Genomic DNA, 24,251 nt, shown 5'->3' with positions numbered 1-24,251 from the left:
AGGTACTCAGAAGGCTGCTTTCTTAAACAAATATTTTTATCAAAGAACATTTGAAATTATTATTATACATTGTCAACAAATTCTAGAAATGAACACTGAGAAAATAAAGAATAAATAAAAATACAATAAGTAGCTAAATAAACATCAGTACTGTTAGTATAAGTCAATTGCTGACCATTTAAATAAAGAATAAATAAAAATACAATAAATAGCTAAATAAACATCAGTACTGTATGTTTAGTATAAGTCAGTTGCCCACCATTAAAATAAAGAATAAATAAAAATAAAATAAATAGCTTAATTAACATCAGTACTGTATGTTTAGTATGTCAATTGCTGACCATTTAAATAAAGAATAAAAATACAATAAGTAGCTAAATAAACATCAGTACTGTTTAGTATCAGTCAATTGCTGACCATATAAATAAAGAATAAATAAATATACAGTAAATAGCTTAATTAACATCAGTACTGTATGTTCAGTATCAGTCAAATGCTGACCATTTAAATTAAAGAATAAATAAAAAATAAACTAAATAGCTAAATAAACATCAGTACTGTTTAGTATCAGTCAAATGCTGACCATTAAAATAAAGAATAAATACAAATAAAATAAATAGCTATATAAACATCAGTACTGTTTAGTATCAGTCAAATGCTGACCATTTAAATAAATAATAAATTAAAATAAAATAAATAGCTAAATAAACATCAGGGGCCGGTTGCACCAGCTATACATATGTTACAACTTTGCCTAGTTGTGGCGTAAATGGGCACTAAGTCACAATTTACGCTCCACTAAATATTTGAGCGTTGCACCATTACATTTATGTCGGACGTAACCCAACGTATAAACTAAATATATACGGCAGCCTCCGACCAGGAGCAACTGATGGAATAAAAAAGCAGACTGACTTAATGACATCAATGAGCTCATGTTTTGGTTGACAGGCATCAGTCCTTTCGACATATATGATGATGTTGGCATTTACACTCGTTTTCATTTACGAGAGAAAAAAAACATACTTTTAAGCGGCTCTTCAGCATGAAACCGATCTAACGGTGCCGTTTTCAGGGTGCATTGCCCGGTGTCAAGTTTCAGTACATTCAAAATTTATATATAGGATATTCAAATAAATAAATGTCTGTTTTTCCTGCCTGTTGTATTAGTATTTATCACCCCTCATTTATTTTAGATACAGTTCCTATATATTATTATTTACACAGGGCGAATATACTATTTATTAAATCTACTTTTATTACGCATACTATTTTAATGTCTGGAAAACCAGACTTTTAAATATTACATTTTGTAAATGCAACGACTGGAATTGTTTGGTTGAAGGGGTTCCAAACTGTGAATCCTGAGCAAAACAGTTTGGTGAATGCATTAGACGCTGACAACAATGAAAGTAGCTACGTGGTTAGCTAGTTAGCTGTAAGCTCGTTGCCACGGAGAGTAAAATATGGACTTTATTTACTTTCCAGCATTGCGTCTCACCAACTAGGTAACAGCGAAGCGTGAAATCAACACTCAACAGACACAATCCACCACCAAACCGTTGTCTGCTGAGCTGCAAAAAGATGCTCTGATGTTTACCTTTCAATCTGCTACATTACTGACTGCACTGACAAACTATGGCTGGCTAACAGCAAAGAGATGTGATAAACAGGAGTGACATGGTTGCCAGGGACAGGGTTAACGTTATATTAGTTATATAAAACGATGGGGTCATTTTTTATTAACTTTCCAGTATGTATTTCACAAACTATTTTAGCAATTTAAGGAGAAGAGATCGCTCAAATCCACACCGTTTAACTCCACCCTGTCTGCAGAGCCACCGTCAGCTCAGAGTCAGCTCTGTAAACAATGGAGTCGGAGCATACTCTGCTGGACAAACTACGCTATGACACCAATTCTAAAGCATTGTTTTCTGCATTATATGTTCTGAAAAAAAGTTTTCATATCTGCACATATCGGTAAAATATACACCAATACCGATATATCGGTGAAAGGCTAATATCGGCCGACCAATATATCGGTCGGGCACTAGTTTCAGTCTCTTCCCCTTAGATTGGGACATTCGCGCAATCCACATAGAAATGTCAGTTTCGGAGTTTGTAGTTATTTACATGATCTGCTTCCGTATTATTTGAACTTTAATAAAGCTATAACGCATTAAATATAACTGCATTTAAGATGTAACTCTGGGGTGTTTCCTTTAAAGAGCTACGGCTCCGCTTATTCCACAACGAAAGTGCTCCTGTATTTACTTATTTTGTATTTTTGCATTATAATTCCCTCATACTTTGCGATCTACATCACCTGAAGCTGTTTGGAAAGTTTAGAGTGCATCTAGACTGTGAGCTTGTGATTCTTCATTGGCTCGACTCAATAGAGTACAAATGTGCCTGCCTACTTTATTAGCCGTTTTGGTTCTGAAGTATTTTCACATTAATTTTTTTCCATTGTGATTTCATAAAATCCTTTGTAAAAGTGTTCTAAGCCATGTACCAGACCAACCAGCTCTTAGGTGAATTACATCATTACAGATTTTGATTTGAGTATTTGAAAATCTGACAAAAAGACAAAATGTACAAGATTGTGTACTTACCGTCTTTCATGAGGGAATGAAATACAGTCCCTTAAAGCATTGTGTATGATGTAATCAAAATGAATGGAAAAATATCAAACAATTGATTCAAAGTTGATGATTATAAGTGTAGAAACAATATGTTGTAAGTTTAGTGCAAAATTTTCAGAAATACACTGTACAAATATATAAGTAGTTTGAGAGGGTATGGAGACCGACTCGGATGCATCATTCACATTGATTCATGTAAGTGGGCGGTCACTGCAGTGATCTATTGGTGGACTTTGTTTGCCATGATTCTCTGATTGGTGGATCTTTCCTGTCAAGATCATGGGTAGTGTAGTTCTTCACCAGGATTTCTGCTATTAAGCAAGATGTTTTTAAAATGAAGTTGAAATACCTTGGACTGATGGCATCAACAGAAGCATAAACCATCGGTTAACAACCTCGAAGCCTACATTTGGTCTGTTTTTAAAGGTTTATTTTTTATCTATAAAAAATCAACAATGTCAGAAAACAAATGGAATTTTTACTTCTGGAAACAGACTCTATCTTTGTGACTTTTTTGCTTCGGTGCTCCAACTATGAAAATTGGTGGCCTAGTTTAGATACACATTACTTGGTTTTCATGGCACCCACTTAGAGGGTCTTGACAGTTCAGCTGCACAATCATTTGACGACCCAAGAAGAGAAGCCCAGGCCAGATAATAGATATTCAGAAACAAGAGCACAGACTGTAATTAGTATTGCAGGAAGCAGATGTTTTATTATCGCATTGAAGCCCACATTGTAACAGAAGTGAAGTTCAGGTCAGTGAGTAGATGATGTAGTTAGAGCTCAAGAGTTGCAGGTTGCTTGCATGTTTGAACCGGAGTCTCATGGGATAACAGGTGCTCTAGCTACTCAAACCACTCAACTCGCCTGGAACAAGATGAGGGTAAATACTGACCACATTTTTGTATTTAGGGGAACTATTTCTTTTACTGACTGGCCTAGTGTGAGGAATATACTTCTTCTTTTAAAGAGAACAAGTTACTGATGTAATGAGGATTGTGTTTCCTTTGAAAATGAGTCATATTAGAGGAGGCTCTGATGGTTAATTCTCGGACTGTTTTTTGCATAGGTTTTTGGTAAGTAATCAAAGGTCTGACTGGATAAATACCTTATGAATGATGCTTCGGCTCTAACGTCATTCAACCCTGAACCCATGAATCATAGATGGATGTGTGCAAGCAGATGTTGCTCTCCAAATTGTGGTCATTAGCAATTATATGATAAACAGCATCCTAATTGGCTAATTGTTGCCAGTCACCAGTGAAGTTCTCCCCGTGTTTACCCACCAGCTACAGTAAACATGCAAGCTTTTACCTCGATGCCTTTGGTCGAAGTTCCAAAATCCGCTGTTCGGTATAACACAAGGACTGTTTGCCAGGTCACTGCGAAAATACGAGGTGACAGTGGGAAAGTACCGTGAACAGTAATCAGATCTGTCGGGTCTGGTCATGTGTATTCTTCTTGCAAAATACCAACAGTGAGAGCTCTCAAATTGGAAATTGTCATTACTTACTCATCCTGACCTGTTCTTAATGTTCTATATGATGTTCTTTCTTATGTGGAACACAAAAGGAAATGTTTTAAAGAATATTGTGTCCGTCTTGTCAATTAAATGTCAGTCGATTTACATTTAAGCTTAAAAATGACCCAAAAGTATCTCAAAAGTAGTTCATGCGACTCGTGCATCATATTTTTCTGAAGGCATTATTCATAAAAATGTTGTCACTCTTGCGCAAAAGTTGCCAAAGTTGCACGGGCAGCTTTTAATACTTTGTGGTCCTTTGTTAAGCTTTAAATGGAGGCACTATCGACTACTGTTGTATTAAAAAGACGTTTAGGTGAACTATTCCTTAAATGTTTGCCGTGCAAGTAAAATGTTCTCAAATCATTTTGCTTCCTTGCAATCCACTTTTCTTCTCTTTCTGTAACCCTGCTTTGCATTCCGCCCCAAGTTCGCTTGGCTTCCATTTATGCTTGTTTGAAGGACATGCCCCATTCTCTACAGACAGAATTTATATTGCCACAGGCAGGTTGACAGGAACCGTCCTAACAAAAGCTTTTCTTTTTCCTGGAGAATGCGAGGGCCCTCACGCTCAGGCCACGGGTGAGGGGGAAAATCAAATAAATCCCACTGTCAAGGTGTTTGCTGGCAACTGGCATGTGTTTCATACTTGCCAGGCTGCTTGGCGCATGCTGACAAGACCTATTAAAGTTTATAGACGTGCGGCAGGGCTGTCCGTCACAATGATGGACAGATCGGCCTCTTCCCCCTCAGCCAGTGCCATGGCAGGAGAGGGTCGCGATCGCAGCAGGGTTGGGGAGCTGAGAAGGGACGGGCTGAACCAAGATGATTCCTGAGGGAGCGTTCCAGGGAGACGAGCGTTGACCTAGTCAAACCGCACAGTGGGAAAGTGTGAATGAATGACCAGCTGGCCTCAGACACACACAGACTTTTCACCCCTCCATATGGGACTGCTGCCTTCAAGTCACATCGGAATGATTGTATTTACAGAGATGAACTCCACCACAATGTTGTAGTTACTAGTGGGGAAATTATACTGTCTGAATTTGAGCCATTCGAGTTGGGGCATGTCAAATAAAGAATCATGGTGGACTCAAATTGGTATTGGTAGTGTCAACATTGACAATGAAAACGTAAAGGGAAAGATTACCCCAAATTAAGAATTCTGTCATTGTTTACAGTACTCATCCTCATGTTGTTGAAACCCATATAACTTTATCTTTCGTAGAACACTACAGGTTTTAAAAACCTTCAAAAATCACAATCATTATCTTAGCAATTTTTGTTTATTGTCTTTAATGGCACAGAAATGACACAGTTTACCTTCCAGTTTTCTTTTTCAATGTAAAATTTTGTTTATATGCATTTTGTGTACTTGTGATTAGAAAAGTTATCAAACTTGCCAGAAATACTACTTATTTAACCTGTTTATGAGGCAACTTGCTTGCATGAGAAAACTAAATTTTTAATCATTGTCTTTGCAGCATGATAAAAATATGCAGATAAATGATAAATTGCTCTATGCACATTCTTTGCTCTTAATTCTGTTGCTTTAGTGCTAAATGAGCTACCTTTCTTTGTCAGAATGTAATAAAAAAAGTGAAATAATTATGAAATTACCAAGTCCAATTACGATTTCTGAACTCGTAAGTAGGAACCTCTCAGGAAGTCTTGTGGGCTTCTACCAAGCTTGGAATAAGCTCTCCACCTCGAGTAGATTGCCAAGTTGCTCCCACAAAATAAATGTCAGTGAGACGTGACCTACCACGAGACTTTTTCCCTCAGAACAAACACTGTATTCAGAATGTGTTGCAGTACTCGTTAAGGGAAGCAAGAGAGGTGTTGCGTGTGCACTATCTTCTGAGAGCGGTTATGGTACATCCATTAGATCTCAGTGTGTGGGGTGCCAGTGGCTGAACAAGGCTCCCTTTTGTTCAGTGTGAGAGCTTTGTGTCTGGCAACCCTGGTTGTTGGCCTTGTACTGCACTTGCACTTGTTTGGCATACCTCCTGACACGCGAGGTACTGAAAGGTCATGGCAGTCTTCCACTAGCTCAGCAACACACTCGCATACAGTATGCATGTCAAAGAAAGGGTTTGTCTACCTGTCTAAAGACAGGTGTGTAAATCTTAGTGTACCGTCAGTGCCGTCACCCTGCAGTTAGCAGATTGAGGTTTGGTGCTCATGTGGGCAATGCAAGTTTGAATTCGGCTCACATCTTTTCCAGATCCCATTCACTCCTTATTTCCCCCCATCATTTCCTGGTGGAAAAGGATGCTTTTTTGTTTTTTTTTATAGGTTTCCTGAGAATCTTTTCAATGTGCCCCAGGTTTTTGGCATAGCTGACTGCAGCCTCAGCTACAGTCTTCATCTGGATGTCCGAATACACATGACAGAATTCATTATAATTGAATATTTGATGTAACGATGTCGGCTGAGGAAGTTTCGGCACATGCACGAGGAGGCTAATCATGGTCCGATTAACATGTATACATGCATTCATCTGAGATTTAATCGCATTATCTAGATCTGTTTGTCTGTCTTTGCAAAAATCTAACTGGTACAATTAGTTGGACTAAAGCATTTACATTACATATTTGATAAATGAACTATGGCTTTAGTCTAACTGAATTCAAAATGTTAAGGTGCATGCAAATGTACTTATCTGTACGAGAAGAATAGGTCAGGATGTGATCTTACTATGAGCGTGATTGTGTTTGAAATGCCGAGGGGGTTTGATATGTCTGTGTGTCGTGCCACAGCAGGATTAAAGTCTCGGTCTCCTCAGACGGCCTTCAGTCCCCCTGCCCTCGTTTTATTTGTTTTAATTAAACCAAAGCTTCCAGCTTGGCTGAGGAGTAGAGCATGATCTCTCCCTCTCTTTCTCTCTCTGCTTGCTAATATTTCAAAATAACTCCACCCTACTTTTTCTTTTCCCCATTATTTTTTGTCGTCTTTGTCATGCAAATTCTTTATGATTTCTGAATGGCAGCATGCATGCCTTTGTCTTCCTCTTTAATGTTTGCACATGAAACGCTTGGCGATAGATTTTCTGTTTTTCTTGTGGGGGTGAAAAAATGCAGCCCTCAGCCAGCGGGAAATGGTATCATTCCACATCAGGAATGTAGCGTTGTATGCTCGCTGTTTCCTCTGGGCCCTGGCCCCGTTGGTCCCTGAGCTGTCGTGAACTTTGCCTGTGAAGTGTGACAATGCACAAAGCCCTGTATTGTTGGCTTTGTGTTGGGAATCTTTGAGTACAGAAATCAACACATCTGGGATCCCCCATCAGAGTATAAACACTGCTTTGCTATTGCATTTAATGTCAGGTAACCATCTGTGGTGGTCCCCTGCAAACAAAAAGCAGTGGGGCCTGCTTCCATAAATACTTCATTGACGTGAATTTTGTAGCGTGTTGTCAGTTGTTCAATGATCTTACCTCAGAGTGTCCTTGCCTGGTGCAAAGTGACAGTTGATACATCTGTCCACTCTGGAAACAAGATATTGCATGACACCACACAATCACAGCCTATCAAAACATATTTGATGTTGAATATACAGTACAGCTACTTCACTGTGGGCAGGGCTACCCATGCATTGCCACAGAAACCAAGCAATCAACAAAATGTCCTTAAAATGAATAGCCAGGTCCGTCTTGTCAATTCAATGGAAGCTGATTCCCTTTAAAGCATAAAAAGATCCGAAAAGTATAATAAAAGTAGTCCATGCGGCTTGTGTTTCAATTTCTACGTCTTCTGAAGGCATACAAGCATTTACATAATTTTTCAATGAAAATTTTGCTGTCCATTGTGCATTAATGAATATACAATAGAAGCTTGTTCACAGTGGCACATGTGTTCACGTGAAAACTAGCATTGTTTTTAGTGCTAAACAACACAAATTCTCAAATTTGGGTAAACTGCTTGTTTAAATATCAAATTAGTTTGATTGACTTTGATTTTTCAACTTTTCAGTATTTTGCTTTCAGTGAGGACAGAAATTTTACTTGATGTTGGAAACTCATGATGTCGCTCCTTGTTAAGACGGTTTGTAACAGTTTATATACAGTATTTTCAGTGGTGTTATACTGGATTAAGATAGTGTCATGGACCAACAATCGCACTGTTTGGGCTCATTGACTTCAGTAGAATCTCACTGTAGTCCTGACAAAACACTTGAAATACTTCCTTCCCTCATTTAATCGAATGTTGAGTATGGTGAAGCCACTAGACTAGAGGATCTATGTGCAATGGTGTAAACTTACATCTGTAATCTTCTTTTCAGTTGGAACCTCTCCCTGAAGAAGTGCTGCAACAGAGGCCAAACCCCAATGCCGTTCACTCCATGGAGAAAGTTCTGGAAGTCCATAGTGAGTGCAAGCACACAGTCTAAGTTCGATCACTGTTCAAACTAGCAAGCACTTTCTTGATCTGACAAGCACTAATCTGATTTGCAGGCTTTCCACAACCTCATAGTAAGGGCACACAGGTTTTATTTTATCAGTACACCTGGAAACCAAGTTGTGATTTTAAGGTACCAGGCTGATAGAATTTTGGGGAAAGAACTAATCACTGGATAGGCCAAAACTTGCATGGTTGGTGGCATCAAATCTTTGAAAGATAATCAGTTTTTTGCTAGAGGCACTCGGTAGCAAGTAAACTAGATATCCACGAGTAGAACTATGTATTCTGTACTGTTATTCAGTTATGTATGTGAAGTTATCAGTGCTTCTGGATTGACAGGATTTCTTATCACAGAAAAACTACATTTTCTGCCGTTTTCTGTTAAACCATTTAGTGGAGTTTTCAATGGGAGAGTTTCTGATTCATGATGACATACATCAGTCATTGTGTCAGTGTGTTACTGTATGATAATAAACCGAAAAAAAAAAGTTATAAAAGACAAAGAAAGTTGATTGACAGGTGAGGGGTGGCGCTTCGCTGTTGTCCGGGACACATACAGGAGGACAGATCACTGTTTACACTTAAAATGCGATGTGGTCACATGTATTTTTGACTACCTTCATATGTGTTTTTTGTGATCCGATCACAAAACGTCTTAGACGCTGTTTAGACCTGTATTTAGAGCTGATCAGATGTGATCGGATCACCCGAAACGCATCTTAACACCAGGTGTAAACAGGGTCCATGACATTTTGCTTCTCTGTGTTCCATGTTCAAATTTTTTTTTAAATGATCAAGTACTTCTTTCAGTGTTACATATATGTGCCCTTTTACTACATGTTTGGTGCTGACCTTTGACCTTGTTTTGCACCGTAGGTAAATACTGGCACTCGCTGCAACGATCTGCCTCGACTCTGGGCTACTCTCTGCTGGAGGCTCAGAGGTGTGAAACTGAAGAAGCAGAGACTGTGACCGCCATGGCCTCCCTGTCTGTGGCCAACAAGCACATGGGAATGAGGTGCGCTCATCTCATCTCATAGTGTGGTGTGTGTGTGTGTGCGTGTATGTGTGTGTGTTAGTGGCCCCCAAAAGTATTTGGACGCTTACTGGGATAGTTAATTTTCATTGCATGGAGAGAGAAAAAAATGCAATCAAAGTGGTTACTGAGGCTATCAATCTGCATCTTCTTTGTGTTCAATGGAAGACACAAAGGTTTGGTGAGTAAATGATGAGAAAACTATCTAATATTGTGTCTAATAATGTATTCGCTCAGACCAAGCTTCCAGAGTGTGTCTCTATATGTGACCGCATGTGTATTTATGAATATGTGAGGGTACTTTGATTGGACAGCGGTGTTTTAGAAGAGTCTCTGAATTAGCACTGCTGGTGCGGGGCAGACGTCCAGCAGCACTGGGCTTCTGAGAAACACCCTCTGCCAGAGTTCTAATTGAAAACACACAGGCAACATTGAGCACAGATGCTTGAGGTTTCTGGATCGTCCTTACACAGTCACACACTTACACATACTGTACATGCGACTAGCACAGGTTTACACCTCCCTGTTATTACCTGTTATTCTTATTATGGGCCAAGTATCAAAGATACAAAGGCACCTACTGTATATGGTTAACCTATTAAAGTTATACTGCATCTTCTATTTTGGGGTCTATGGCAGCCCCTATAACCATATGATAAAAAGTTGTGATATTTGGCACACTGATTGGGGAGGGTCTCACGTCCACACTAATACATTTTCATGTTGAAAACGTATTGATTTTGCTACGTTTTTGCCTCTCATCCACCCTGGAACTGCGTTTTCCTCCACCACAAACAGAGTGTTTCGAAAACAGTAATGGGCAAAAATCTTCCTGTGTCGATTGGTTTTATGCTTAAACCATTTTTTTACTTTACCCCTTTGAAGGAAAACTGTTTAAGGCATTTACATGACCTTACAAGCTGTCAACTTATTAAGCACAATCAGAGTAAGACCATGCATGTAAATACCCTCAATGTGCTGTGTTTTAGTGACAGCGCCACCTAGTTGCCAAAGTGCTTCGAGCATGTGCAAAAATCATTAGAACTTTTGAATATTCGAACTTTAGAACATTAGAACTTTTGGAACTTTTTGTTATAATTCTAATAATTAAGCCTAAAGTTATAATTCCATAATGCTCCATATGTTTCTGGGAGCCTACAGAATACTCTAATTAACTACTTTTAAGCTTTGCGGTACATCTTTATGTCATGTTGAATGATTTTTCAAACCGTTTTTCACTACTTCTGCTGTAAAGTTTGTCTTATCTTTGCCACAATTGGCTCAGATCATATTCATACAAAGCCACCTCACAAAAACCACCAAATGGATTTTTGGTGTCCGACACTGCTTTTTAGAAACACCTTAACGAATTGGCCGTCAAAGACAATAATTTGACACATAAAGTCAAAGTATGTCACGAAACTTTGTACATATCATTGCCCAGAGATTACCACATATATTTTGTATTGTCAAAATTTTATTTTCAGGTATTTAAAAAATGGAAAAGGTACTCCTTTGAACGACTTTCTGTTATGGTGTGTGTGTGTGTGTGTGTGTAGGAGAACAGTGCTCTCATAATGAAATTAAGAATGTTTGTATATGTTCCCCAACAGGACAGAGGAGGAGCCCATGGAAGAGGAACCTCCACTGTAGAAGGTCCGTTTAACTGCCTTGGTGACCCTCGTGGCTCAGAGCTTCTTGAAGGCCTCTGTCCTCACTCTGCTCTCTCCACCCGTTTCATTTTTTGTCCCGCCTCTGCCTGGTAGGGCAAGAGGTGCGCACTTTGAGCACGGGACTCGAAACGGCCTGAAGAAACCTCCATGATACCCAGAGTGCAACAGTCTAAAACGTCTCGGCTGTGTTAGTCAGTCTGTGTCCGTGGCAGAACGTCCAGGATTCTGTACCTGGTCTGTCCACAGGGACGTTTACTTTTGAGCAGGACATAGGCTCATGTTCCATTGTTAGATGTGAGAGCTGGTGCTTTCAACACAAACTTCTGTTTCCTTTCTTTCCAGAGCCACTAAAGTCCATATGACTGACTTTGGCTGTGAGCCTCATTGCGGCCGTGCCCTTGTTGTTTTTATTCGTTGTCTTGTTTGTCTTTTCTTGAGGAAAAAAGGGACTCATTCCATTTGTCATCCAAGTTACTGCTAAACTCTTCTGACATTGTTGACGAGAGACCCACGAGGGTGGAAGGTGAGATCTGAGATTGGGAGAGAGTGAAGAATTGGGAACCCTACAGAGAGCCATGAGAGTGGACAATGCGAGTTTGTGCCTTTTTTGTGATGGATTGAGAAGAACATTGCCTTAAACTAGTTACAGGAGGGGTTGAAGATGTTGAGCCCCATTCCACCTCTGTTCTTGCTTTTCAAGAGGTGGAGACACGTGAGGGTCAATGGCTGGCCTGAAGAATCGGAATAAAACCCTCAGCATGTTTACCAGGAACTCCCTGCAGACATTGTCACGTTTCATATCCATTATGAACCTTTTTACTGTTTTCTGTTCTGTCATTTTACTGTGCTTGTGTTGTACATTACATAACAACTAAACTTGTAAGGTAGTTGCCAGCTATCCAAGAGCAAACATCATTGGAGCTCTTTGCAATTGTATTTTCCAGTGCTTTACAAGGCAAGCCAATGTGTAGCGATTTATTTGAACTCTAATGACCAAATAAGCACCTCCTCCTCGTCCTCCTCTTCGAAAGGGTTGACCAGCATGCACCGTTACGGAACAGCTTTCCATCTGCCAAGTTTGAATTCAAGTGTGGTAAATTCACAGCAACTATTTTGAAGCATGAATTTGCTGTTGAAACAGTAGTTCTTTGCCACTAGCTGTAAGAATTAAGTATAGGGCTGCAATGATGATTTGTCATACAAAAAAACACAATTTGTGGTTTAAAAGAAACTATTTATATTTTTCCTTCTCTCAACACATTGTTATTTTATAGCTATAAATGTCTAGTATTGAGATTCCTTTACAGCTAATCAAGGGCAGTATCGTATCACTACTATTATTCTACTCAGCAGATGGTCAGTTTTATTGACATCTTTGAAACAAGAGGAAAAGGGCTGGTTATGATTTTAAATGTACCATTTCGCCTTCAGATGTGCCACCTGGTGAGATTTAGGGCTGGTGTAAAGCGAAACGTTTCCTGCCGATTGGTCTGTCCAAGGGCATCGCTACACAACGTAATGGGCCTTTCACTATAGGGGCAGGTGCTACTACTCAACCCAGGAAGTAGCGAGACCACCAGCTTCCACTCAGAAAACAATCGTAAAAACACCTCTGAGACAACTGTGATTCTCAGACAATCTGCATGGTATTATTTTGATGTAGTTTTGGAGCTGCACCTCTGACCTAAAGGGGGCAGTGTACCAGTGCTTCTAAACAGCACATAGAACTGTGTGTATATATACGCAATTATGCATGCTGACAGTAGATTGTTTGGCTTGACTTTGATTGTACATTTAACATTTGGATTCTGGACTGATTAAGAGGTAATTATTTTGTTTGACGACCCTGACTCATGTTTAGCCTCTTGGCAACTACCTTTGGCATTCTTTTTCGTGTGTATCATGTACGTTAAATATGAGACACATTAAGGAAAGGGATTTGATTCACTGTTCCTTGACTTCATTTTTATATATACCTGTCACGTATGACTACTCCACTTTGGGTTTTCGCCCATTTTTTTGTCTGTTTTTCTTTGTTTTGTTATTTTTTTCTGGCCTTGTGACCTTGTTTGTCTTGTTTTTGTTTTTTGTGTTTTTATTTGTCATTCTTTATATAGTTGACAATGTGTTTTACATGCTTAAGATTTGTGTTTTTTATATATATATAGAGAGAGAGAGAGAGAGAGAGAGTAACAGCCTTTTTTAAACATTCTTAAAAAATATTTTTATTTGTTTTATCTTTTAACTGTTTTTATTTGTAGACGTGGGATGGTTTTACTTGTATAATGATTCCAACATTTGTGTATTTACTGCGTTCTGTTCATAGTAGATTTATATTACAAAGATCTATAGATATATTATATATTATAAAGATTGCAGACTCGAATGAGAAAATTTGTATTGCAAAGTGATATATCAGTATGTGGTACTGATTCTGAAGGCACTGTTTAAAGCTGCTGTTGGTTTCATTCATTCACAGTAGCATTATTCTGGCACCGCAACCGCTTAATCAAAAGCATTTTGCTCATCATGATTCCAGCTTTATTCTGACAGAGCTCTTACTCTAATACAAAAATCGCCCTGAATATATTATGGACTGACACTTTAAATTTGATGCAGAGTGAATGTGGTTAGACCAAGTAGATTAGATGCTGACATCACAATGATCTTTGTTTGGTCAATGTAAAATGGATTTCGATTGTTGTATTCTTCCCTTCAGAATTTTAAATATGTTTGAATTACTTAAGTTAGCATTGGGGTGAATCTCAACAAATCTGTTAAGAACATGTCTGGGTCATATTTCCTCCCCAAAATCAGAAGAAATGATATTTTGCTTTTAAGATATTTTACATCGTGACATTATTTTCATGAAAATTAAGCCTATTCCCCCAACTTCCTACCTGGTTTCATGACAAATTGTAATAATAGTATGAGATGGCGTAATCATACGAATTGTCTTGTACAAAAACGTGTTCCAAAAAAAACTTTTACTCCCATAGAGAGAGACCAAGATTTTGTACCATGGAAGAAAGAGAAACATTTTGGGTTTTAAACGAGCATTCTTATACTTTTTCCTAAGTTTTGTATTAATTTGAAATTTGTTTGTTGATTGGTTGGTCTCTATGGGAATAAAAGTTTTCGTACGAACCAAGTTGTACAAATTATTACAAGAGGCCATGAGACTGTTGCCAAATTCTCATTACTGTAATGCATAAAATATCACGTTATCATTACTGTAATGTGAAATTTTTTTATTTAGACTGTTAAGTATTTATAAATAATGGTAGTATTTGTTTTTCTATTTTAATTTATGATGCATATCACACTTGAATAAATGGGAATTAAAAAAAAAAGCTCTAAAGAAAAATGTCTAGATGCATCACAGTAATGAGAATTAGGTGTGAAATGTGCTTAATTGTCATGAAAATTATGGGCCCTATTTTAAGAGCGATAGCACAGCGTTATGTGATAAATCATAAGCGCAAGTATGCGCTAAGTCTAGGCGCAAGTGGGTTTGATGGAATTGCGCACGCAAAGCACTAATGGGCTGGGTCAAGTACAATTTAATACTGAGGTTCTTCTCCTGTTATTGCACTGTCTGCGTCCCATTATATAGTCTATTCCCTGTCAAGCAGCAGTGATATAAACAAAGACAGCACATTCATAAGAAGCTGGTTGTGTAAATGGACTGTAAGCAATGAGTTAGAAGAATAGAAATATGGACTTAATTTCTTTTGTGCATTTACTTCGTCCATATTGAATGTCAGGCATATTTATATGACAGTAACATGCTCCTTTTATGCTCATGGAAAATCTGGTTCTCATCAGGATTTGGATGTTGTTTCCTTGAAATTTTAGAGAATTTTACTATTTTTAATCATATTGATTTATTGACACAAATCATGGCTAGAATTAAAGGAGCAATATGTAACATTGACATTAAAATGGGTACTGCAATCCAAATTATTGGAAAATATTGGAGAGAGTTGTCTCCTCCACCCCCTCCTCCCCAGACTCGAAGCTCACGTGGGTTGCCAAATTGAGGACACGCAACAGGAACGAGCAAACTGACAATGGCAAGCAACGAGCCTTACACTGTAAGTTGATCAGCTAATGTATACGTTTGCAATGTTTTTATTGTTTGCAAATTATAAACCAGCTCATGTGGATTTTTTATAACTCTGTTAATGTTAGCTAGATGTATTGCTGCAGCATGCTGTTTTTGCCCACTAACTTATTTCAAATCTGGCAACCCGGGTGTCGAAATACTATTTGGAAATGGGTAGTGGGCGGGATCACACAGGCCAAAACACAAACAGAAATTCCAGCCCGGAATGGACATTTCAAAGTAGAATATAGTGGCTGTAGCATTGTTTCTGGAGAAGATATTTCAATTTAGCATGTTTCCTAAATCTCTGATAACATATTATGATAATTTTATGCTTTAGCACAGTAAATATATGATTTTATACGCCTTCTAGGACAGGCTGTGGATTTCTACATGCACTTCACTTCTACCGGTCGATTTTGCTTTGAATATTACAATTATTTAATGAAACAAGAAAATCTTAAACCAAAAATATTTCTAAAGTAAAATTTCATTTCAAACTAAATAAAAATATAATTATAATAACCAAGTAGTCAAAAAAAAATTGAATATAATCAAATCCCTAAATTTTACCCTCTCTAACTTCTTCGACCAGCCTCTTTTGTAGTGACTTAAAAATCACTCTAAGACAACAGATGGAAAAATATGAATACAAATTAGATCATAAATACAATTGTAAATATAAGCATAATAATAATGTTAATTGAAAAATAAACGATGACCTCTTGAAAATAGCTGATTGCACTTTGCTTACGATACATCCACTGTTTGCACACATACACTCACAGATAGCGCAAATACGCTCACTTGTGCTGGCATGAAAATTATGGTTAGAATTAGCACTATCACGAAAATGGGATAAGATGTAGCGCAAGGTCATTGTGCGTAGTGCGACATTTAGCGCACTCATTAAAGAAAAGCCTTATGTCACAGTGGTCCCAAAAATAGGCTTCTGTGTGCAAAATATAATTGTATTTATTTATTTTTTTCATTCGATCTTGTGGTGGAAATTGACCTGGATTTGTTGTCATGAAATTCACTTGTCAGTGTTTCGTTTGGGCTAATGATGTCAGCAGTCACTCTCTGGACTCTTCGGTTTGTTAAATAGTTGTCTTCTTATTCATTTCTAGCATGATCTATTTTGGGCCTTTATGCAGCATCATATCCAAACTATGTCCATCAAATCTGAATTATTTTTTTAAGGAAGTGCAAAGGTTGACATTTATTGAAAGTGTCCTGGAAATGTAAAGCAACGTTCCCAAAAAGTCTCGTAATAACACTAATATTCAAACTAATTAAAACAGCTAGTGACTAATCAGACCATAACTCCAAACCACTTTGCAATAACAGTCTCAGTAACGGCACAGTCTTGTCAAAGGGACATCATTATCCGGTTCATCTGGATAGTAATTTACTTTCCTCTTGTTTTGTATAAAAGAAAATAAGCATTCCAATTTTTTTCCCTGTTTTATTTTACCTATCTGTCATTACTGCTAATTTGCCGTGAGGCCTGGCCTGAGCGTTGTTTATTTGCAGGCCAGGGTGAAGTTGATTTCATTCTCTCTCCTTCACAGCTGTAGATTTCTGCATGGTTTGTGCATCAGCATGCCTGTCTGTCCTTGTAACATATTTGCACAAAAGAGGAACACAGGAGGGTTTGAGGCTTTTACAACATTGGAGAACGCATAGGATGGAAGCTCTTCTGTTCCTCCTCTGATTCTGGTCAGTAAAGCAGACAGAATGATGCTCTCTGTGTCCGACGGATGTGCTTTTTACTTGTTGAAAAAAAAGAATAATGAAAGAAAAAGGATTTTTGAATATTTTACAACAACAACAAAATTATCTAGCACTTGTGGCATACGGACTATAGACTTTATTGTGTTTATGTAGAGCATTTCTTTAGGTGAACAACACACTACACTACACATACTGTAGACTGGCCTGTGTGACTTTTTTGCTTTTGGTTTGTTTTATTTTTCCACTCTTCCTCTAGATGTATTTTTGGGGCTGGAGGAAGACTAGGAAAAGCTTAGGGTTGTTCCTTTAGAACATCTGGAATCATCAAAAGGCTTTTCCAGATGCTTAACAGATATATCTTTAGTTTGTCAAAAAGAACAACACTTATCAGCCAGTAATACCTGTGACCACTGTGGCTCGAGAAATGCATATTATTTTTGTCACTTTGTTTTACCATTGTTACAATAGAACTTTTCTTGGGACCTTTGCTCTGACGTTTGTCTTTGACATCAACTATAAAATACCTTGTTTTTGAATACCGCAATGTCTTGGTTTTTATTTCAGAGATCATTCACTCATTGCATTTACATACTACAGTAGTAAGGCACACTGACATAAACATACTGACTGCTTTTTTTTATGAAACAATATTCATTTTATCAGTTTAATGGAAACATTTCCACTTAGACCACTTTCTTATGTGGGATCATTTTGTGCATCTTTTGCTTTCTCTCATGATATCATACTTTATATTGTTTGATCCCAAATATAGACTTGATTCTTTATACAAGGGCTGGGCGCCATCAATATAGAATGGATGTTTGATCACAGGTGTGTTCACCGGCTGTTTTGCAATGCATTCATATTTTAAAGTTGGAACTGAACATTTTATAAAAATAGTTTTAGCCTAATGTTTTGAGTCTTTTTTTTCTTTCTTTTTTACTTGAACGAATGTGAGACGTATCATTCATTTGCTATGAATAATCATCTTCTGGTTTGCGTCCATCAAGTTCCAAATAAAAAGAGAAAATATTTAAATGCAATCAAGTACCTTACATTTGTAATTCACTGTGATATACTTAGTATGGAATGTTCCAGGTTCAAATCAAATTAAGCTCAATCACCAGCATTTGTGGCATAATGTTGATTACTACCAAAATTTCAATTCTCTCGTTTATTTTTTAAAAGGAAAGCAGAAATCACATTTACAGTAAGGCACAGACAGTGGAGGTGAATGGGGCCATAGATTTAGAAACACATGGTTTCAAAACAATAGCCACAACGCGTAAACATGGTTTTAATTGGATCAAATCTGGGATTTACCAACATTACGGCATTTACCAGATTACAGAGTTTACCGCGGTTATATTGTCATGACATCAAAGTTTTAATATTCGACAAAACAGATAAAGTTAGTAAGCGATTTTATCATATACAAATAATGTTAATGGACTGGCCCCATTCACTTCCATTCTAAGTGTCTTAGTGTAACCACGTTTTTGCTTTTTTTTAATGAATGGGGGGTGAATCAGTTATTTTTTTTGTGGTTATCAACATTATGGCACAAATGCTGTCGATTGAGTTTTAACTTGTATTGAACCCAGAACATTCCATTATGTATACAACCATTTTATTTCCAGAAAAAATATATATATCATGAGTGATATACTTGTATAACATGATATAGAATTACTCATTCCGTGATATGATATTTTGTTTACACTGCCCACCTCTAATTCTCTAGAATATAATAAACATAATTTACACTTTTATAATTTCTAGTGCACAACATATGTGCACAAAAACTTTTCTATACAGTCACATGACCAAAAAAAACATCGGTACTGTCAGACAAGTAACAAACACTTTTCAGTAGAAATAGCTAGCAATCTGAACACACACACAAAATCTGCATAGGTGTTGTTAAAAAAGAAAAAGCAACACTTGTGATGTTCGGGGTCCGATGTGCCATAGGAAATGAATGAGAAATATACAGAGATTTTTTTTGTTTTTTTTTTTTTTGTTTTTTTGTCAAATAAAAATCAATTAGTCAGACACAATGCAGAACACAACCACACATAAATGAAGGGTTGAGACTATAAAACATCCACAATGCAGAAAACACATGCACGCATACAGGTTTGGTTGACTATATTAGTGATCTCTCATTGACTTCCATTGATTTCGTATCAGGCTAACAATATTTCCTATTTCCAAACTCTACCCCTAAACCTAACCATTACCACCACACAAACATTTTCACATAACTAGATTTGAAGATCAACATCATCTGACCAGTTTAAGAGCTTTTTTTGTTCTTTTTACTGATGAGGACGTTTGGCCCTCACAGGTGTAGACAAACCTGTCCACATTTACCAAACACCACACAGGTCGAAGTCTGAGTCTGACCCCTGTGTGACAAAGTTTATGCTAGAATTTTGATGTTTGAAATAAATGCCAGGTAACAAAATAATAACTCTGTCTTTTGTTTGTTACACAATCAGATTTGACTGTGGAGCATTGACATGTTTGACAGCATATTGAAAAATCAATGTGTAAAACACAAGTGGTTTAGGAAAAAATGCAACAATTTGACAAATAATACTTTTTCTATATACTGTCTGAATATATACCCAATGCATAACTCGTGATCATATCTAGAAATTAAGTTTGTTAGAACATGAGCTTATTGAGATCAGCCAATGCAGTGAGCACTGAAGCCATCTACTGGCCATAGTTGTTATTTAATGCAATTTTTTTTGTTGTTTTTTTTTTTCTTTTTTCGTCAGAGACCCCCAATGCATGACAAATTGTTTTGTTTTGACACATTCAATTTACTGAAATTAAGTTTTTTGTTTGTTTTTTTTTTACTGAATTTCACCACACTTTAGGACTTTTCTTTCCTGTCATGTTCCAAAGGGGCTAATGGTCTGTGTGGTGGTAAACACTGAGCTCTTCTCATCGTTTTAGGCTGTAATTCTGTGGTGTACTTTGCGGCAATGGAACTTTTTGTAAATCTATTACAAAGCAAATAGCAGTGCACCAAGTAATGTTTTATGAAACACTAGTGGAGATGAATTGTTTTTGGGGAGAGCTGGGCCGGGATGCTTAGATGTCCCACAGTGCGTTTAAGAGCTGTGGTTTATCATCACAAGCATCAGTTCCCATCAGTTTGCCCGGAGTGCAGAATTAAATGTCAAATTGTGAGAATCTGTATAGGCTTAAATATAGATCAAATGAGGACAATACAATGTTACCATAATAATATTCAATAGGAACAATAGTAATAATATATTATTATTTGACTGGGCTCCAAACACAACATTATGAACATAAATGGACCAGTACTAAAGATGACCAAAATATATATACAGTGTGTGTGTGTGTGTATATATATATATATATATATATATATATATATATATATATATATATATATATATATATATATATAATATTTGTAGCCTAAACATTAGACTATGTAGACTATATATTTTAATTATTATTCATGCCATCCTGTGCAATATTTTCAAAGCTTTTAAAGCCTTAACACAAATCGTAGGCCTATTTCAGTATTTTATTATGAAGTTAAAGTGATTTGATGGTGCCTATATGAAGCTACATATTAACAAATGGCCTCATCTTATTTTTGTAAAATAGTGTGTATTAGGCTTACGATGTATGTGACAATTATATTGTTAATCAGAATTATTTGTATGGCTATTAATCATCAGGCCTAATTTTGTAACTGAGACAACTCGAATCACAGACAATAGGATTAACACCTATCAATAGAGAACCACATTCCATCTGTTCAAATTTCAAAAGAAACATCAAATGTGGAACATGTTTTATAAACTGTGCCCCCCAACCCCATACCCAACCATCAGGATGTTTTACAGTCTCACCCCTTCCTTTTGTGTTGTCATGTTTTTTATTTATTATTTTTTTTAATGTATTTTCTTTTTAAATAATAATATATAATGCACAATATATAAATAATATAATATAACAACATAATAAATATATTAGTATAAAAAAAATAAAAAAAACTGGTCAAAATTGGTCAAATTGTCTAATTGGTCAAAAATGACCCGAACGGAGATTAAGGGTTAGTCGCGATAAATCACAGAAAACTGTGCGTTAATTACATTTTAGCCTTTAGATTTAAGTGTTTAAGATCATAAGGACCATAAATTCAGTTAAGTGCATCCAAAGTTTTGACTGGTAGTGTATATATCAAATTACTATGGTATTACCTTCTGATACCATCACTGCACTTTGGTACCACCACACAGTCTAGTGAAGGCTTCATAGAGCCAGTGTCTGTGTTTATACACAGCTCTTTCCATGGGAGGGCAACAGGGAGGAAAGGAGCTTACAGTAGTCACGACAAGGATTACCAGCTCATTTAGAGGAGACAAGGGTCAGATGGCTGTCAAAATACACAGGGGCAAGTAAGAGCAAGATAAACCCAAAGGATCAACAAAAGCAAACAAAAATATCACACTGCCTGCTGAGCAGCCGTCAAATATACAACTGATAGAGCAGATAAAAAGTCCAGTCCAGTTCAGCCCAGAGTTTCGGTAATATTATGTCACTTTTTTAAACCAGTGACCAGATAGCACATATATTCTTCTATGAGTGTCATACACACTTATCTATAAAACACATTGGGGGTTTTTTTTTTTTTTTCTTAAAGGGAAATTCTTCCAAAAATGAGAATTCTGTCATCATTTACTCAACTCATCATGTTGTTCCAAACCTGTATGACTTTGTTCTTCTGTGGGACACAAATAGGGAGAATGTTTTAGGGACTGACATCCTCAGTCACCCTTCACTTTCAGTGTATGTGAAAAAGAGCAGCATCATAATGTTACAAAATGTTCACGCAAAAGCCAAGGTGGGGGGGGGGGGGAGTAAATCTGGTTTGGAATGGCGTAAGGGCAAGTACAGTAAATGATGGCAAAAAAAAGATTTTTTGTGTGAACAACGAATAATACAAGAGCTAAAAAAACCATGATATTATTCACAATTAGTTGTCGTTTTAATACATTATTAATTTTTAAAGTACTTTAAAAGTCTTTCGTATAGGTTTAACAAAGAAAAATCGCAATTTTCCCAAATATCCCAAGAAACCTGCTTTAAGAAAAGTTTTCCAAAAAAATCATTAGCATAACTTCACATGTCATCATGACATTTTGTCACGAGACTCGCAACAGCCAATGAGGTTTGATGTTATCGAAGTCTGCCATATTGGATTCGGCGCTGTTTACAATTATTTGATTTGATTAGATTTGGGAGTGAAAAAACAACTTATGGTCTGTACTTTGTAAATCATAAAAAGTGACAGTATGCCTTCAGAATACTTGGAATATGATGCATGGGCTACTTTTATGACACTTTTGGGTGCTTTATTTAGTATTAAAGTGAGTCACTATCAACTGCAATTGTACCGATTCCAGCTAACAGTACTGGATAAAACTATCATTAAATTATTTTCCTTTTTTGTTCCTTTGAAAAAAGAAAGTCATACAGGTTTAGAACAACATTAGGGTAAGTGATGACAAAATTTTCATTTTGGGTGAACTATACCTTGGTATACATGTTACCTCTGGCTGGGAATGACTGGTTTAGTCAATGAAGCAAGAAATATGCAAACAATGTAACAATCGTGTTGGAATATTCATAAATCTGGCACCCTGGGCTGCATGGTATGGTTAATCTATAAACTGCCATGCTCGCAGAGTGCAAGAGTGAAAGGAGACGCGAGAGACAATATTTACCGTCTTGCGGGTCGTCAAAAGATCGTCTCCAAACAACATAATGAGCACAAAGGTGTCGTGAACCTCAGGAATGTGTTCACATATTCGGCTCCTCAGGAGTCAAACTAAGGTGAGACGTTTAGGGTCTGTCAGTATTACTGTTGACCAGGTCACTGAACCTTGTGACCTTTGCCCTGTAGCCTAGGGTCAGGTAAATCCAATGCAGTCTCTGCATGATGATTTAGAACCTTGAGCTCTTTCCCAATTGGGAGGCTCAACAAGGCGTCCGTTCTCATATTTAATCCGTATTGGAGAACATGAGCGTGATACTACAAGAGATAAAAACCTCAAACTCAGTGGTTCTCAGTTTGCCCCAAATTAAGCCCCAAATGGCCAATAATTGATTGCACAAAACATGTCTATTTAGCAAGTTAACATGTATTAAATGTGTGAGTCATATTTTCTCTTTCCTTCCATTGTATTCATGGTTTTGGAGGATGAGGGTGTCCCTAATTTGGCTAATTTTGGATGAATGTTCACCAAAATACAAAACATAGAGTTTGATTAGATGATTAGATTTGGGAAGTGTTTTCTCCTTTTTAAACTTTAAGAAGACTATTTAACTTGCCATCCTAACTACTGATATGCAGGATTTAATGGTTATTTGCATTTTATTATTTCCTCTTAGCATTGTTTTTCCTCTGCAGTTGCTGACCCTATCGGAACAGAGCTGCGACTCGCCAGACAGCTTTTTCTGGCCTGCTGTGAAAATTTGACATTTCAATGTCTTTCTCTCTCTATCTTTCTCTTTTCCCCTGTTCCTCTGCTCATCCTCATTGAAGTCAGCTCAGTCTGTCATTACAGTCTTTTATATTACAGAAGATCCTCCTTCCAGAGCGCTGCTCGCCACTTCTCTGCAGTTTTTAATTGTGGCTCTGAGGTGGTGGATCGAGGCAGCTGCATCTCTGAGCCAAATTACAGATCCGCCTTACAGAACCAGAGTGATATGACACAAGCCATATAACCTGTGTTTCACCCAGTGGGTGTGTGCATGATCATTCAAGATCATTTCAAATTTTTTACTGTACATCAATGTTTCCTGCACCCCTGTTTTAGACTGATCTAACAGTGAAATCGAAAACAGCAGAACAGTGAGTGAGCTCCATTTTCTGGATGTAATGTCCATGGAGGGGCGCCAAAAGTGAGTTGAAAAGCAAATTGTTTTCAGCTGTACAGGCAGTCATACAATGAAGGGGAATGCATGTTTTATAAACTGTTCCCTCCAATCCAACCCCCAAACCTAAACCTAACAATCAGTGGAGTGAAAATGTAATGTTAGAGGGAAAAGTGCAACCTCTGAAT

The 24,251-nt window shown here is 37.3% G+C and overlaps 1 protein-coding gene across 3 annotated transcripts in view; it reads left to right on the top strand.

Moving 5' to 3' along the window:
* Positions 1-17,660, top strand: part of LOC127448106 (histone deacetylase 4-like) — a 288,908-nt gene extending 271,248 nt beyond the window's left edge. For all 3 annotated transcript variants that reach the window (XM_051710403.1, XM_051710401.1, XM_051710402.1), the window contains 3 exons: positions 8,452-8,536; positions 9,447-9,588; positions 11,220-17,660. In XM_051710403.1, coding sequence (XP_051566363.1) covers positions 8,452-8,536; positions 9,447-9,588; positions 11,220-11,259 — 267 coding nt within the window. In that variant the 3' untranslated portion in view covers positions 11,260-17,660. The remainder of the gene's footprint in view (positions 1-8,451; positions 8,537-9,446; positions 9,589-11,219) is intronic.
* The last annotated feature ends 6,591 nt before the right edge of the window (positions 17,661-24,251 follow it).

This window comes from Myxocyprinus asiaticus, chromosome 11 (genome assembly GCF_019703515.2).
Source record: "Myxocyprinus asiaticus isolate MX2 ecotype Aquarium Trade chromosome 11, UBuf_Myxa_2, whole genome shotgun sequence".
NCBI lineage: Eukaryota > Metazoa > Chordata > Actinopteri > Cypriniformes > Catostomidae > Myxocyprinus > Myxocyprinus asiaticus.
Note: the sequence above shows the minus strand (reverse complement) of the source record. Positions and strands in the feature narration are given on the sequence as shown.